The 18540-nt window shown below is 40.5% G+C and overlaps 1 protein-coding gene across 1 annotated transcript in view; it reads right to left on the bottom strand.

Moving 5' to 3' along the window:
• Positions 1–6468: 6468 nt before the first annotated feature.
• The window catches only part of PAQR4 (progestin and adipoQ receptor family member 4), a 54400-nt gene continuing 42328 nt past the window's right edge, over positions 6469–18540 (bottom strand). The window contains exons 2-3 of the mRNA XM_070944517.1: positions 8119–8337; positions 6469–7039 (exon numbers count right to left, since the gene is read on the bottom strand). Coding sequence (XP_070800618.1) covers positions 6606–7039; positions 8119–8337 — 653 coding nt within the window. The 3' untranslated portion in view covers positions 6469–6605. The remainder of the gene's footprint in view (positions 7040–8118; positions 8338–18540) is intronic.

Raw genomic sequence — 18540 nt, 5'->3', positions numbered from 1 at the left:
TAGAGACAAGAATTTGAAATTGTTAGAGAGAAAAAAGAAAAAGATTGAAGCAATGAAAAATGGGGGGGGAGAAAAAAAAGAAAGAGTGAGCCTTTGCCCTGTATTTGTCTGGCCAACAAGACAGAGTAAAGAGAACTTTTCATTTTATTTCTATTTTTTCCTCTCCTTCCCTCTTTGTATCTTAATGTAACAACTCAAGTTTATGAGGAAAAGTTTTAAATTCATTTACAAGAAAAATCAGTCTCGCATTTACTGTATGTGTTTAAATGGGTTTACCTGTTCATCTTTCCTGAAGCATGTGAATCCAGTTTTTTATCTGTTGTGTCTCCATTTTGTTGAAACTGCATTATCTGTTTAGTAACTGCAATGCTGTTGTGTTGTTTCTTTTCAAACTCTGCCTGCAAGCTATCTACCCCCCCCCCATCTCTAATCCTGTTACAATGCCTTTCCTGGGAAGATTACCCACAAAGGGGGGAGGGGACCCTGTTCTAATGTCTTTCAGCCCTGCACAGATGACTTTGCAACTGTGGAAGCAGAGCACATGGATCCAGATGCTGCCTCCAGAGGAGACCTTCCATCTGTTTAAGCCAGGAATTGGGTTTGAATCCAGCCTCCACTGAAAGTCATCACAGCAACCAGAGTGAAGCAGACCTTCCCAAGCCTGACTGACCAGCCTTACCACCAAGCATGCTACTCAGCAGACATGAAAGAAAAGACCCTGAGATGTACAAGTAAAGACCAAAAGACTCTTTTCAATCCCCAGAAGACAGATGGAAAGACTATGGGGGGAAGGTGGAAATTCATTGTAAGGTTTTCTTTCTTGTCTCATTTATATTGTAATCAGTTTATTGTAAGAATTGTATTTGGGAGTGGCTGGCACAGCAAGTTATGTACACCTTAGATTTCTATCTGGTGGGGAGGAGAAATATGTCCAAAATGTTTGTATTGCCTGTATTGTAAAAGTAGCTGCATACACATGCACACACAGAGAGACACACCATTCAGAATTAGACTGAAACTATTCCCTTCACTTACCTCCACACAAAGCTTCTCCTAGGTTGATTTTTGCTCTGTAGCACTAAAAGCCCAAGTAGTCATATCTCCCTGCTAATTCCATGGGGGAGGGGGCAATCCCCCTCAGGCAATTTCCTCACTTGAAGAGATAGCAGAAAAAGTGATATCCAAAACCCAAGCCCTGACCTTGACTCACAAATGATGCTACCCAGTTGCCCAATAAAGCATGATATGTTGCGCTGGTGGTCTCATGAGTAGAAGTCCCAGGGCTCATTGTGTGTAACACCAAAAAAAAAAAAGAAAGAAAAGAAAAGAAAAAAAAATGCCTGGATTGCACAGACTAACCTCAATTTGGACTCACAAATCCTGGATGCACTAAAGTAAGAGCTAGGGCAGGTTCAATAACCAACCCTTGGAAATGGGCAGCCTGCAATTAAAAGGAAAACCATGGCTGTGAAAAATTTTGGGACATGTGCTTGCTTGAAACCTGACTGGAAGCTCACAGAAAGTAATATCTGAAATCTGAAATTAATTGGCATGGAAAATTGGATACTGTAACATTCTTACCAGAACTTTTCTCCTGGCTGCTAGACCTTCATGGTTGAAAGCTTTTGGGAGCCACTGAAGGAATCCTTTTCTGTTGCCTCTATCAATGCCTTCCCCTTTGCATTAGAACAATTAAAAGCACCCATCAAGTATCCCTGATCTGATCAATTTTAATCTTTTGCCAAGAACCTGTTTCAAAACTCACGTTTTGAAAAAAAAATAATAGGGATTGTAGGAAGTTAGCACCCACCCCTTTGCTAGAGGAATGAAATATTTTGGGAAATATTAAAAAGGCAGAATATTATGTTTCCCTGGATGAGAAATGGAGAAGCATGTTTTAAAGCAGCTCCCACCTTCTTGCCCCCCCCACCCTTTGTTAATGGGCCATAATCTGCAACAAAATAGGGACAGAAACTCACCACATGGCACCTGGGAAGATTACATCAGCCAGCAAGGCTAGCTAAGACCCCCACCCCCTGGGACTCTGACAACCAATCAGGATACTCTTTCTGGGCCCCAGGAAGTTCAAAGCCAGAGAAAGCATAAAACCTGGGGACTCGCTGACTCTCAGCCCCTTTTCTGTTCAGGAACTCAAACCATGTGATCCTGTCCACCATTAAACCATCTTTCCAAGCAGTCTCCATGTTTCCAGTGTCTTTTTCCCCACTTGGAGCAGAACCCAGAAGGATATTTTATTTATTTATTTAATTTATTTTTTATTTAATTTATTTCTTCCAACAATTGTTGGAATTGTTGTTCCAATAATTTATTTCTTCCAACAATTGTTTATTTAATTCTTATTCTCTTTAGCCTAGATTGTAACAGGAATGAAGTGTTAAATTTTTTGACCAGGCATTGAATTCCAGAGTCTGAAATTTAACTCAAATGCATGTAGATACTTTTAAAATATAAAGATATGTAATTCTAGTTGAAAACCAAAAGTAAAATTTCTAAAACATCAAGCAAATACAGGGTACAAAGTCTTACTCCCTTTCAGCTGAATACGATGAAACTTTTAGAATGTAGTGATTTAACTGAAAACTAAATTTTCAATAAGCAGGCTATTAGCACTGAGCTGATCTATGTCTTGCTAAACATTTTTTGTAGTTAAGTTTTTATAAAACACTAGCTGGTAACCCGGCGTTGCCTGGGTATTTATATACTGTATGTCGAAGCCTTTGTCTGACAGAGAGCCATTGAAAGGGCCCTTTCTTCCCCCTACTCCCATGCCCATCATCCCTGCCCTCTCCCTTCCCCCTCCCATGCGCTCCTCTTTCCCGTCCTGTCTACGATCCTGGCACTTTGCCCCAAATCCATCAGGTGCTTCCCCATTGCTCCACTGGAGGGAGAACGTCACGGCTGCCTTTCCAGAGGAAGCTGCGAAGGAACTGACATCACGAACAATTTTCACTCTAGGACGCCGCACTCAACTCTCCTTAATGGCCCAGGCTCTTCCTTCCCCCTCCCATGACATCAGAAACAATTGCCGCTCTAGGATGCCACACTTGCTCTCCTTAACAGCGTTCCACAGTTATGCTGGAACACACACACACACACCAGGGGTGTCTTACCCCCACAGTATTTGTTTCCAGATAGTAAGTCATCTGTGTACCAAGTTTGGTTGAAATTGCTCGAGGCGTTCCAGAGTTATGCGGAAACATACATACATACAGCCTTTTTTATATAGATAGAAGAAGATGTAGTTTTATAAAAATATAGAGAAAGCTTGTAGTAGTAGAATCTTCAACCATAGTTATGACTTCCAGAAGAAACATGGTCCTTTACTTGTAAAAAATTCCAATTAGTTCCAGCCAGCACGGTAATTTTAGCTGAACCACAATTCAAGGTCATAGATCTTACCCTTAGCAGCAATTCATTCAAATGTAGAGAGACAGTAAAAGCTGTCAATGCGAAAGTATTTTAAGACCAGTGGTGGGATTCAGCCAGTTCTCACCCCTTTGGGAGAACCGGTTGTTAACTTTCTGAGCAGTTTGGCAAACTGGTTGTTGGAAGAAATCATTAGGGCAGAGAACCGGTTGTTAAATTACATGAATCCCACCACTGTTTAAGACCCCATTTCCACTGCTTTAGAAAGAAATTTGATGGTTACCCTAATAGACATATGAAGGAGCCATCTGGCATTAAGGATAACATAGCCATCATAAAATTCCTTCCATATGAAGTGCATTTTTGGATGTGGTGCCTTGCTCTTTTATTTTAAAGATATGTGACGCTTCAACTTCAGAAGCTGTGAACATCAGCAATGTCCATCTACCCTGAGATAACAAGAGAGAAGACTTGATTAGCAGCAGATTAAACCCTCTTCCAAAATAGCTGTATGACACAAAATTCACATTCTAACATGGAATGTTTAGGTCAGGGATGTCAAACTCACATCACGGCGTCGTCATGTGACGTATCGGGACTTTTTTTCCCCTTCACTAAACCGGGCATGGGCGTGGCCAGCATGTGACGCATCTGGCCCATGGGCCGCGAGTTTGACAGCCCTGGTTTAGGTCAATGCTTCCCTTTACATAACGCAGATCTACTTGCAACCTAGAACAAAGAAATTATTTAACCTTCACTCTATTCCATGGGTGTCAAACTTGATCGTGTCACGGGCCGGATCGTGACGTATCACAACGTTTTTTGCCTTTGCGGAGCCAGGGTGGACGTGGCCTGCACATGATGTATCCGGCCTGTGGGCCGCCGGTTTGACAGGCCTGCTATTCCTTTAAGAACTTGTTTGACTCACTTTTCAGCTTGTTAAGTTACATCAGACACTTTCATGTTTTATCCTAGTTACCTTCTCTAAAGAGGATACATCCAAGCTAACATATTGTATAGACTAATATAATGTTTTTTTCTGATTTAAAAAATCAAAATTGGTTTCCACATCTGTAAATCTACGTGGTTGCTTTTCAATCTGGCTGTTTTTAACAAGGTGGATTTACAGGTGCTGCAGGAGGACAATTTTGATCTTTAAAGGAATCAGAAATTATTTATTTTAGTTGATATGTTATTCACAATACCCTGTACCCTTTCCAAATTTCTTTCCTTGAAGAAAGGAGTTTCCACTGCCACTTATATTCTTAGAAAGATACAAGTAGATTTTTTTTCTTATTTGACCCTAAATTAAACTAAAATCCAAGTCGGTTGGCTTACTATACATTGAAAACTAGTTTTCAGAAAAGGTCACATAATAAACTTTAACCATTTTCTTAAATATTCTCAGTCACTAAAACAATATGAAGTAACTTGTGCTGCATAGAAAATAGAGAATTCCCCCATTTCAAGGAGAAACCCTACACATAGCTTTTTAAAAGCCAAATTACAGTGATCTACATAAATGCAAAATATAAAGGGCTACCAAATATTGAATGGGTTGCTTGATTTAGGTGTATTTTGAGGCTAAACAAAAAAAACCCTGATTTTAAGATCTGCCATAAAACACTAAAACAAATTCCACTTGAAAATCCATTTTACATTGAAAGTAGCATTATGCACAATTATTTGAGTGTTCAGATGTGGAAGTTCACCAGGGCCTATAAGATCTCACATACTTCACCCCTATTTAGACAATGGTCTTACATGCATCAGAACCTAATATAGTTCAGCAGGCTAAGGACTATGAGCCAAATTTAGGCACCTAAAAGAAAAGCTAGCTTTCCCAGTTCCTAATTTTAAGCGAAGAGAAGACTTCAAAGGGATTGTAAAATGTTTGCTAGAATGCTATTTTGATCCTCAACCTGCCGCTTCTGATTAGGTTCTCAAAAAGCACCCCTTCCCCAAAAAAGTATGACCATGGACCAGTAGTTAAAAACTTAATTATTCAGAGGGAGAATCAATCTCAGGATTCTATTTGTATAAAAAACAAACGAAATTAAAAAGCAAAATCTTCAGAATGGACCAGTTCAAGAAGCCAATGAAAGAAGTGAACCAAAATCTAGAAGCTGTAGTTAATGGACCAGTCAGGACAGTAAGGGAAAAGAGAGCAGTGCTTGCCTATTATTGAATACTGCAATTGCAACAGCCATATCAATGGAGTAGAAAGAGTACTTCCAAATTCATACAAAACTATAAAGCTTTGAAAAGCATTGCTCTGGTCAGGGTAAAAGTGGGATGTGGTAGCGGAAAAAATAATTCCAATCTGACCATAAATTTTGTACACTCTGCCAAGAGAGATAGGAAACTGAGGTATGCTGCAAAAGAGTCATGGCCCTAAAGTTGATGACATTACCCAGAAATTGAAATCAGGACTCCTCAACTTCAACCCAAATCCAGTTTCAAGGCTCCTGATTATCCTTTTGGCAGGTAAAGAAAAACTAAACTATGTAGCAGAGTTTAATATTCTGGTGTCTGACAAGCCTTTTTAAAAATCAGAAAGTATTGCATGGTGTATGAAAGAGACCTGGAGAAAAAGTAAGTAACTGCCTCTAAAAAGCAGAGAAATTGCACTCAGTTCCAACATCTTCTACTAAGACCATCTCTCTTTTCCCAGTGCCCATTTCATCTTCAATGCAAATTTAAAAAAGAGAACCAACTAATAGGGTTCTTCCTACTATCATCAAAACTACCTCAAGAACAGCTCTGATGACAAAAAGTCCTACAGCAAACAAAAATAAGAGTTGGGGATGGGGTGGGAATCTTCACTAGTACAGTGGATTATTTCTCTGATTGTATCTTATTAGAGATCAAGATGGTTTTTAACCAAATTATGTTTGCCTGTTGTCATTTGGAAGAATAGTTGAACTGCACAAACTGACCTAAGAATCTCAAGTGGTAGAAATTCATTACTTTAGACTCAGAAGTATACAAATCCTAGACAAGTTGATCCATGAATAATCAACCAATAGGAAACTACTGTATTAACCCCACAGGGGAAAAAATGCAGCCTCTTTTAAATAAATTATGTCCAGAAGATGTCCTTTCTTATGTACTTCAGCCCTTGTAGAACAATGAGAACAGTGGCTCACATCTTATACGTCACCCACTTCTCAGTCAGCAGGTTTTCTGTGGAAGGAGTGAATCCAAACATGATGTGGTCATTCCTTTGGACAGGCATAGTTGGCAATCCAATGAAGATCAGCCACTACTCCCCAGTGAAGATAGAGTATACTGACCACCACCAGCACATGCATAATCTGATGGCTGTTGAACCAATAGTCAAAATAACCTGGCTTCCAGCGCTCAGGCACTCGTGAGATGTTGATGACGCCCCCAAGAAAGGCCAGACCGTCCATAATGAGGTATGAACGCAGAGAGGTGGGATGGCCTGTGCCTAATCCCACCCACCGCAAATAGAAGAAGAAAAAGCGGAATAGAGCCTGCCAGGCAAAGGCTCGTAAGCGCCGGACACTGGAACGAGCAGTCACTGCACAAAAGATACCATAGCTTGACAAGCCTGTGTAGGCCAGCAGGGCAATAGAACGAAGAAGTGGGGAGCAGGCCAGCGTGCAGTAGATGATTGGTAGAGCACCTGTGTGGAAAGAGACAGTCAGTCCACCAAGAAATTAAGGATAAAAACAATGGCAATCAGTTTACATCAGGGCTGTCAAACTCTCGGCCCGCGGGCTGGATGCATCACGTGCTGGCCATGCCAATGCCCGGTTTAGCAAAGGGGAAAAAAGTCCCGCTACGTCACGTGACGGCACCGTGACGACGTGAGTTTGACACCCCTGGCTTACATGGTCAGTCACTACAGGTAGTCTCCAACCACAATGGAGACTGGAATTTTGTAAATCACTACTGCATAAATCAAGGCATCATGTGACCAGACTCAATTTTACAACCTTTTTTTACAGCTGTTATAAAGCAAGTCAATGCAGAGGTTAAACCAATAACCACATGGTCATTAAACAAATTCCAGCATATCCAGTGGGCATTGTTTGCTGTTTTCTGCTGGAAAATGGCAAAAAAAGTTGCAAATTGTGATCACATGACTGCAGGACATAGCAACCAGTCACAAATACTTGGTTGCCAAGCGCCTGAAATGCAATCATATGACCTCATAAAAATACATGTAGGAGTCATAACTTTGATAAATGGGTCATAACTTTTTTTTAAAGTCTATTGTAAACAGTTGTTAAGCAAGGACTACATGTAGCACTCTTGAAATATTTCAGCTGTCCTTCAGATTCTCTAAGAACAGTCTTGTATTTACAACAATAGAAAGCCCCTTTTTCTCCAAATAATCTTTAAAAAGGATCATTCACTGAAAATATGTTTTTCATTGTTTTAAATTCAGTTTCTTTTAAGTCAGCATGAGTATTTCCTTTCCAAGCATAACCAGAACTGCTCAATTCTACACCCCTCTTACCTCTTCTTCATTCTTGAGCTTTTTTCCAAGATGGCTTCTGCCATCACATAAAGATTGGCTCTTCAGTACCCAAAGCCAACACAATTTGGCTCATATACCCTCTATGCAACCTGCTCCCAGCTCAAAAAATACCACTTTCAGCCCTCTTGTGTTCTCAGTACGCATTGCAACTTTGTCTCTTTTTTGTTCCTCTAATCCAGTAAATCATCCATGGATAACAAGGGAGCACTTTAACTCACCCAAAGTGTTGACCATGCAAACCCCACACATATCCAGGGTGAGCAAGGTATGGTAAACAGCAGGGCCTCCCTCATGATTCATGAAGAGATGGTAAAGCACGCTGCCCAGCTGTGGAAAAATGCAAGCCAAATAGTGCACGACTCCCAGCCAGGATTCTGAAAGTTGAGTCCATGGAATGGTCAGCGGCAGCACGAAGAGAAACCCCAGCAGAGGGATACCTGAAAGAAGAGGAAAGAAACAATTAGGGATAGTACCAGAGAGCCCTGCCTCTTTTTGCAATCCTATCAGCATTTCCTGCATCGTATCCCACCCATAACAGGTTTGCCCCAAGCAACATCCGTTGGTTTTTTGTTTTTTTTAATTTGATTTATATGCCGCCCTTCTCCGGAGACTCAGGGCAGCTTACAATGCGCTAAGCAATAGCCTTCATCCTTTTTGTATATTTATACAAAGTCAGTTTATTGCCCCCACAACTGGGTCCTCAATTTACCTACCTTAGAAAGGATGGAAGGCTGAGTCAACCTTGAGCCTGGCGAGATTCGAACCTGCAGTAATTGCAGGCAGCTGGTCTTAATAACAGGGTGCTTTAGACCACTGTACTACCAAGGCTTGTTCATCAGCTGTCACAGAGCAATGACGAAAGAAATTTCATGGACCCAGAAATTGCACCAAAACATTTTTGTGTAGGGACACTCAACCTATGGGCCCTCCTTTTAAGAGGTATTTTTGGTTTAGTACAGACTTTCCTAATCCTTCCACAGCTTGGTGACTTCCTAATGCGTTGGAATTGATTGCAGGTTGGGAATTCAGGTTGAGATCAGAGGTGGTCTGCAGCCAGTTCGGACCGGTTTGGGCAAACCTGTTAAATTTTTGCGCAGTTTGGTGAACCGGCTAATCGCACCACTGGCTGGCCCCGTCCCGCCCACCCTGCCCCTCCCAGTCACTCCTTATCTCACCTCGCTGGCCTTGGCCGCAGCATAGCAGCTGCTGTTCTCTGGCTCCCTCGCTCACTAGCTCGCTTGCCTCGACCATGTGGCCCCCGTGGCCCAGCCCACTTACCTGCCTTCGCCTCGGCCTCCCAAATGGCCCAGCTATCTGCCGAGCCTTCCTTCACCATTCTCCACTGCCTCCCATGCGGTCCAGCTACCTGCCTGTCTGGTGAGCCTTCCTTTGCCTGTTTGCCGGCACAAATGGCCTGTTACAGGGCCTTCCTAGGGCTCCCCCGGCCTGTTACAGGCCGAAATGGAGGGTCCCTGGGCCCGATCCGCTCATCCAGGCCCCGTCCGGGCCTTCCTAGGGCTCCCTTGGCCTCTTACAGGCCAAAATGGTCAGTCCCTGCCCTGGCCCTGATCCATCCTCCCCACCCCATTTCCCATGGCTTTATGGCAGTGGTGGGATCCTCCCGGTTTAACAACCGGTTTGGTGATTGCGCACTTCGCGCACCTGACGCACACCTGATGTACCTATCCACACATGTGCAGTTTGAAGAAATCTTCACTTCCACGTTTCTTCAGAGGAGAAACACAGCTGAGGCACGGCAATCCGTTCTGCCGCGCAAATCAGCTGAGAAGATAAAGGTAGGAAAATAGCACGGGCGGGCGGGCCCATCTGATCATCGGGGCAAACCGGTTCACTCCCAGCTGGTCGTCAGAGCTACTGGTTTACTCGAACTGGTCTGAACCGGTAGAATCCCACCCTTGCTTTATGGTACTTACTTTTCTAAGAACTGCAGAAGAGGCTGACCCACGTGGCAGAGAAGCCAATGTCTTTTATTCAGAAGCCAGTGAAGCTGTAAGAATGTGAGATGTAAGGAAAACAGCTTTCCCCATCTGAATAAAAGACTTCGGCTTCTCTGCCATGAGGGCCTGCAGGCTCAGTTTTTACCCAGTCTGGTCAGGTTTAGTTTGGGCCCAGTCTGCATTCTGCTGACTCGCTAGTTTGAATGAGCAGCTTCAGGGATTGGGGCGTGGCAGCCAATCAACAAGGGCCTTGCAGTTCGGCCCGATGAGACAAAGGAAGCAACCTCCCCTTTTATTGGCTGCTGATGTTGCTGCCTCAATCCCTGAAGCAGGAGGCTGCTGTGGCCCAGTCCAGGCCTAGGCCTGCTGGCCACCTGGCCCCAGCCGAAGTCTTTTACTCAGAAGCTGGTGAAAATGTTTTCCTTAGATTTCATGTTCTTACAGCTTCACCATCGTCTGAATAAAACACTTTGGCTTCTCTGCCAGTGGGTCAGCCTCTTCTGGACCTCTGGAGGTCTTCAAAAAGTAAGCTCTTCAAAAAGTAAGTAATAAAATAAATGGCATGATTAACATTTCCATTATTTTCAGTGGGAAGTAAAGGTAATTAAGTTAGCATGAATGTAACCTATTAAGGTTATGTTTAAAAATATAAAAGAACTATATGTTAAAAATGTCCTTGATTTGCAACTAAATCATTTATGTCTATCCTTTGATTTTTGCAGCAAATTATACATTTTTGTTTTGATAAAAGCAAAGTGAATATTCATTGAGAATCAATCTGTTTCTTCAGAGTAGTTCCTCTCTCACCATCCTCTAAAGCTCTACTCCTTAACTGATTTTTCTTAATAATTTGTCTATTTAGAACAACATAAAGGAAGCAGAAAAAAAGGCAACAGAATTCCTAAGGGAGCAAAATCCCTACAGCTATATAGAGACCCTACAGTGGTCTCTAAAGTGGTCTTATTACCACAGTAAAAAGCTAGTACAATGACTTTAAAATACAGCTATTACTGTTTCCAAAAATATATATACCGGTACTTGCTAAAACTTTAGAAGGTACCTGTGTTAACAGATAGCTGCTTCCATTAGCAGAAGAACAGCTTTCAATATAGGGAGGAATAATCACAAATCCAGCAAGTTTTTATATTTGCTTGAGAGCCTGTGAGAAACCTTTTGCTAATGTTAGAATGCGACTTCACTGAACAACTAATGTAGTTTTGTCTTCTTGTAGTTCTTGAAATCCATGTCACAGAATTCAATGTTTCAAAGGTATTCATATCATTTTAGCCATTTTTGACACAAGATTGCCAGATTTAAAAAATCTGAGTGTTTAAACATTTCATGGAAAAGTCTTTTTATAATGCTACTATCAAGCATTGTACATTAGGATTGTCAAATTTCTTGTTTCTGATCAGATTGCATTTCACAATGCTTCAAGTGTATAACGGCTTATTTAGTTATATTAACAGAATAGATCTTAGTAAAAATTATACCTTTATAGCAAAAAAAAGTAAGTAATCCGTGGGAAATAGGGTGGGGAGGAGTAAGTGAAATCTGAGATGCTAGCAAAGCAGGCCCAGTCTGTAGAGACCGAGCAGATGGGGTGGGAGAAGCAATTGTGGAGACCCCAGGGGAGCATGAGGTATCTCAGTGGATTGGGGGAAGCCTTGGATGGTCTGCTCCAGCACTAGGCCCCACATGCTGTTCCCCAGCCTCAGATACCTCATGTGCATTTAAAGACCTGCGCATTCGATTAACAAATGCATTGGGGAAAGCAGGGAGTGATCACGTTCATTTAACATGATTCAATCAAACAGATCCCCAGATTACAAATGTAATTGGCAGGCTCTATTACATTTGTAACTGGAAGATTACCTGTATAATGAGAGTGAGGGAGGGTCTCAGGGAAGTCCTACCTTAGCACCACACAAGTCCCGTGTCACGCCTACCCTGGTCACGCCCACCCAGTCACATGCCCACCCAGTCATGCCCACCCAGCCAATCATTAGGGCAGAGAACCGGTTGTTAAAAAAATTGCAGCCCACCACTGGTTGAAATCCCAATATATCTGAAAGATACCAGACTGGGGGAAGCTGGTTTATTGATTTCCTCTTGTTTTTTTTTGTGAATGATACACTGGAGATTTCTCAGAAGAAAGCACAAATACAAAGAGAAAAGGTTAGAATTAAAAAACACTTGCAGATGTCCAAGTTTGTGATCTACTTAATCTGCACTATTAAAACTTCTCTTAGGTTCTCTGAGCAGACGTACAGATGTACCATTATATCTCTGTTTCTCAATGTTGGCAAATTTAAGATGTATGGACTTCAGCTTCCAGAGTTCCCCAGCCAGATTTGCAGTTTAAACTTACCGACATCGAGAAACACTATCATATCTCTTTGGTTGATTTCCAGACCTCCTTTTGGGGGAAGGAGACACCATAAATTGTCTACTTATGACAATTGAGTCCAACATTTCTGTTGCTAACCAAGACAGTTGTTAAGTGAGTTGTGGCCCATTTTACAACTTTTCTTGCCACAGTTGTTAAGTGAATCACTGCAGTTTTTAAGTTAGTAATATGGTTGTAAAGTGAATCTGGTTCCCCAGTGACTTTGCTTGTCAGAAAGTCACAAAAGGTGAACACATGACCCCAGGACACTGCAACTGTCATAAATAAATGCCAGTTGCCAAGTGTCTGAATTTTGATCATGTGACTACAGGGATGCTGCAAGGGTTATAACTGAAAAACAATCATAAGTCACCTTTTTTCAGTGCCGCTGTAACTTTTTTTCATTAAAAAGTTTTTTTTATTTTATAAACAAACAAACAATACATAATCAATCATTATATCTTCTGAATACATCTTTTAAGTCTTCTTTTTGCTCCTCCAATATTTATCATATCTTAATATTGTAAACAAACAAACAAATAATACATAATCCATCATTCAATATGTCTTCTGAGTACATCTTTTAAATCTTCTTTTTACTCCTCCAATATTTATCATATCTTAATGTTGTCATTCCCTTTATTATAACGTTTCCCCCATTTTTCTTACTTCTCTATTAATACCTTAATCTATCTTTTAATTATATTAAAAATTAGACAACCATTATATCCCCACACAACCTTCAACCCCCCCTTCCCACCCCCACCCCCAACTTCCCAGAGCAAAAACAGGGTATAGCATTAAACTAAACATAAGCTAAAATATACTAACTTTCTACAAGATTCAAAACTCCCTCACCCTCTTTAACTCCTCTTTTAAAAATTGTTCATCAGCCTCCCTTTTAAAATTCTAATTTAAACATTTTAAAACTTTCTTTAAAGCATATCTCTTTAAGAAAAAGAAAAAAAAGAAAAAATTATTTTGCATCCATTCAATTTTAAATTAACCATTTTAGTACTTCATTAAGTTCTTTTTTCTTTTTCTTTTTTCTTTCTCTCTCAAAAAAAATACTTCAATAAAATATTCTTCAGAATGTAACCTTAAAGATACTATTAATCCATTGAGTTTAGTTATTTCTAACTCTTAAATTCATTCTTCAAAATATCAATTTCAAAACTTTCAGAAAACTATCCATTAACTTTAAAGTTAACCATTTTAATACCACAGTCGTTTTTTTAAAAGCTATCCATTTTTAGTTAAACATTTTTACTTAAACTTAAAAAAAAGAAAAAAAAGGTGCTAATTTCAATAAACTTTTCAAATTTATTATTAAGATCCTCCCCAAAAGAAATTAATCTTCAATTCTTCCTTTCTTTCTATATTTTTTCCAATCCTTCTCCTTCAATAATACTTTCTCCTTCAACATTACTCCTCCCCCTGCTTTTATTTTCAAAATTTTTGAATGTAGATTTGAGACTGATGCATCTTTGAAAATCGCTCTCTCCTTAAAGTTATCTCCTTCATTTTGAAACCTCCATTTCTACTCTTCCTGCTTGTATAATCAGTCACTTCCTCCCTTAAAAATTGATTCTGTCTATAAAACCAAGAATTGTCACGATAAAGTTTATCAGTCTGCAGGAAAGTGTCTATTTGCTGCTTTTCAGTTAACTGCATAGAAGCCTCTGCCAAAACCTCTGTTTTCAATGTGGTAACTTCCATCGTGTTCCTGACAGCCTCTTTTCCCTGCTCCAAAGTCAAATTAGTTTGATTTTCTTGCTCTTTTCCAGCCAGCAAATCATTTTTGTTCTTCAGATTATAATTTTGAATAGTCCTTTCAATTGATTCCAGTATAGCAGAAGTATAGAGATTTAAAAGTTCTTGTAAAACCTCTACAGTCACAACTTGTGAATTTGCTGGCTCATATAGTAATGATCCTCCATCCTTGATGTCAGCCATATTTCAATTCCCAGTTTAAGTTTATTCAGCTATCAGGTCAATAAATCCAATAGTTTTCACACCATTTTAGAAGTATAAAGTAGTTGAGGTCAATACCATAGTCTTTTTCATTTCACTAGCACTTTAAATCTTTTTCTTGCCACGTAATCCAGTAGCTTTTACAATGTTGCAGCTTTAACGATCACTTTCACTTGTAAGTTTCGTTTTAAACGCCCTTAAGCACCATCTTTTTCCCTTTTCTTTTAAACAGAGTTAAAGTTTAATACTTGCATTTTCTGTTCTCCTGATTTGCTCTGCCAGCATCCAGATTCGAATTTTCTCATAGTCCTTAAAATTGCACTGCTGGTGTGGTTGCGACCCCTTGTTCTGCATAGAGCAGAATCGTCCCGGATCCGGAACACTGAAGGGCTTTCAGGGAGCTCTCACCCTGCAAACCCCAGGCTTAAAAAAAAAAGCCTGGGGGTCTAGGGGAGCTCTACCCAGACCCTTCTGCTCTTCTCTCCCCCTTTTTCCCTGGGGGAGAGTTTCGAGCCGCTAGAACAGCTGATTTTCGCTGTTCTAGCGGCAAACGGAATCACGGAGCTGGAGCTCCTAAAGGAGCATCCGTTCGGGGAATGCGGAGCCACCGGAAGTCCCAGTGCCGCTGTAACTTTGAATGGTTACTAAACAAATGGCTGTAAGTCGAGGACTTACTCTGTGCATTAGCTATCCAGCTATCCCGGTTCTGGCATAAAGTAGTTGCAGGGAAGGATCTCTAGAAGTGCTATCAGAATGGCATATGCAGTCTACTTTCCTTTAAGCTCTCAGAGCAGAGATACAGATGTTACATTACTTCATGTCCCTCCATACAGAATTTTACACGACTTCCCCATTCTGAAACCACTTCCCCATATTCCTTCCTGCAATCACCGAGTGCTGGAACCTGAATAGCTTCTTAAGATTCTGGAGTAAAGTTTTTCTTGGAACCGTGTGGAGTGTTGCCGTGAAATACACCTGTTCCTGACAAAAGCCGCTCCCCATGGCTTCTCCTTAAATGCTACTCTCCAGGAGATCCTCGTGAGGAGGGGCAGGGCACCCTCCTCCCAAGTAGTCAGGTCGCCCTGTGCTGACTCTGCCTCCTCTCCATTCTCCACACTCGGGGATTGGGCGGGGAAAGCATTTGCTCGTCTCCGGAGCTCTTCTGCTCCTCTGCTCTGCTGCCTGCCCTTTCCATCTCCTCCCCCCTTCCTCAGACCGCCTGCGCCCTCTCTTCCTCCCTGCCTACTCTTCCGAGGCCCAAGGGACTGCCTTGTCCTCAGGTCGTTCCTTATGGGCCATAGGGGTTGTGCCCAACCCCTCCATCAGCCCTGACTCCATCTCTTCCTGCTCCTCAGACCCAGGCTCCAACGGGTCCATCTCTCCATAAGCAACTCTAGGCATCTTATAATCATTCAATTAAAACACAGTATAAAACATTAAAAAATAAATAGGGATGTTAAATTTAAATTTCAATTTCAGTTAAAGCAGGGGTGTCAAACTTGATTTCATTGAGGGCTGCATCAGGGTTGTGTTTGACCTCGGGGGGCTGGGGTGGGTGTGGCCAGGGTGGTATGGCCAGCATGACGTCACTTGTGTTGGGGGTGAAAATGGCCTCCTGTAATCCTCTGCCAGCAAAAATGGAGCTCGGGAGGGCCGCGTGTGGCCCTCCCAAACTCCTTTTTTGCTGGCAGACGCACCGCAGTCTGGTCCTTCGCTATTTCCAGGGCGGCCCCATGGGCCAGATCTAAGCACCCCGCAGGCCAGGTCCGGCCCCCGGGCCTTGAGTTTGATACCCCTGAGTTAAAGTAAAGTTGACCAGGATGGAGAGGCAGGGAGCAAAGGGGGGGACGGGGGAGAGTAATATTTAGAAAGAAAACCTTGAGTCTCTTAAAACATCCTGAGTGCTACTTCCTTTTTTTTTTTTTTTTGTAAATTAAACTTTATTGTTTAAAAGAAAAAACATTTAAAAAACATACAAGTTTCTCTCAATTGAGAAACAAATTTGCATATACAGTACATAAACGTCACCTATTGACTAATTTCCATTATACTATATAAATATATTATATATATTATATGTACATATATACAAACATACAATAAAATATTCCATATTCTATACCTCTGACAGTGCTGTTTTTGTTATATTAATTTCTTCTAAATTTCATCTCTACCCATTTCCTTTCCTCTGGTTTATCCATTGGTACCATCTATTCCATGTTTCATAATATTTAGAGTCCTCCTTATCCTGTAACTCTAAAGTTAGTCTGTCCATCTCTGCGCATGTATATATTTTTTGTATTAATTCCTGGTCTGTTGGCAGTTGATCGCTTTTCCAAAATTGTGCTAGTGCTAATCTTGCCGCCGTGATTATATGAAGTATTAGGTATTTTGTGTCATTTCGGATGTTCTTTTTGATCATGCCCAATAGGAAAATCTCAGGTTCTAATTCAATTTCACAATCTGTAATTTCTCTTATCCATATCCTTACCTTGTTCCAGTATTTCTTAATGACCAGGCAAAGCTACCAAACATGGTAGAAGGTTCCCTGTGTTTTTCTGCGCTTCCAACAGGTCAAATCTACATTTGGGTACATTTTCGCAAGTCTTGCGGGGGCCAGATGCCATCGATACCACATCTTATAATGATTTTCTTTGTAGGCCACCGATTTTGTCATACTGTAGTTAGTTTCCCACACTCTTTCCCAATCTTCTAGCTGTAGACTGTGGCCAATGTTTCTCGCCCATGCTATCATCTGCCCTTTCACTAATTCTTCTGCCAAATCATATTCAAGTAAATATTTGTAGATTTTTGAAATTAATTTCCCTTCTTTAGATTCTAATAATTTATCCAACCTATTTTGTTTCAAATCTATTCCCCCCTCCTCCTGATCCTTCCTGTATCTTATTTTTATTTGTGAGTAGGGCCACCAGTCTATTGCTATTCCTTGTTCTTTTAATTCTTCCCTAGTTTTTAATTTACCCTGTGTATCCAATATTTCTCTATATCGTAGTATTTTTTGTTTTGATAATATGTTTGGGTGGGTGGTTGCTTCTATTGTCGACAGCCAACCGGGGATTTTCATATAATGTTTACGTTGAATTTGTTGCCAGGTACTAATTAAAGATTTCCTAATGGTATGATTGTTAAAATGTTTGTATGATTTGTTTCCAGAATTCCAAATAAAGGCATGCCATCCCTTCATTAGGTCATGTCCTTCCAGCTTTAACAGTCTTTGATTCTCCAAAGTTATCCATTCCTTGATCCATAGTAAACTGGCAGCCTTGTAATATTTTTGCCACGCTGGAAAACCGAAACCACCCCTAATTTTATCATCTTGTAATATGTTTAATTTTATTCTCGATTTTTTCCCCTCCCATACAAATTTTGTGGTTATTTTATCCAAATTACCAAAAAGTTTCTTATCCAATTTTATTGGGATCATTTGGAATAAATAAAGGAGTCTTGGAAGTATGTTGGATTTTACCACTGCTATCCTCCCCAGAAGGGACAACTTTAGTTTCCCTCATTTATCTAAATCTTCTTTAATTTTCTAAACCAAGGGTTCATAATTGTCCTGTTTTATTGTTACTGTTCTAGCCGTCAAATGGATCCCTAAGTACTTCACTTTCTTTACCGCCTGTAGTTGTGAAACATTTACTAATTGCTCTACTTGCTTTGCTGTCATATTTTTTGTTATCATATTTGTTTTTTCTTTGCTGATTTTTAGGCCTCTTCCAAATTTTTCAATTTCTTTTATTAACTTGGGGATTGTTTCTCTTGGGTCTTCTATAAAGAAGACAAGGTCGTCCGCAAAAGCTTGGACCTTGTACTCCTCTCTCTTAATCTTTAGTCCTTGTATCTCTTTGTTTGCCCTAATTCTAATTAATAAATTTTCTAACGTTAAAATGAAAAGCAAGGGGGACAGCGGGCATCCCTGCCTTACTCCTTTATTTATTCCAAAAAATCCCGTTGGGTCCCCATTTACCAATATACATGCTTTTTGGTCCTGGTATATTGATGATATCATTTTTGTGAATTTATCGCCGAAATTCATACTTTTAATTTGTTCTTTCATAAATTGCCAGTTTACTTGGTCAAATGCTTTTTGTGCATCCAGAAAGATCAGGGCTATCTGTCTTTCTGGATGCACTTCATAATACTCTAAAACATCCATTACCATCCTTAAATTATTTTTTATTTGTCTTGTGGGCAAGAAACCGTTTTGGTCCTGATGTATTTTGTTATGTAATATTTTTTTCATTCTATTAGCGATTATATTCATTAGGATCTTGTAATCGGTGTTCAACAAAGAAATC

The sequence above is a fragment of the Pituophis catenifer genome, unplaced genomic scaffold (genome assembly GCF_029215685.1).
Source record: "Pituophis catenifer annectens isolate HBS135680 unplaced genomic scaffold, rPitCat1.0.hap2 SCAF_5, whole genome shotgun sequence".
Lineage (NCBI taxonomy): Eukaryota > Metazoa > Chordata > Lepidosauria > Squamata > Colubridae > Pituophis > Pituophis catenifer.
Note: the sequence above shows the minus strand (reverse complement) of the source record. Positions and strands in the feature narration are given on the sequence as shown.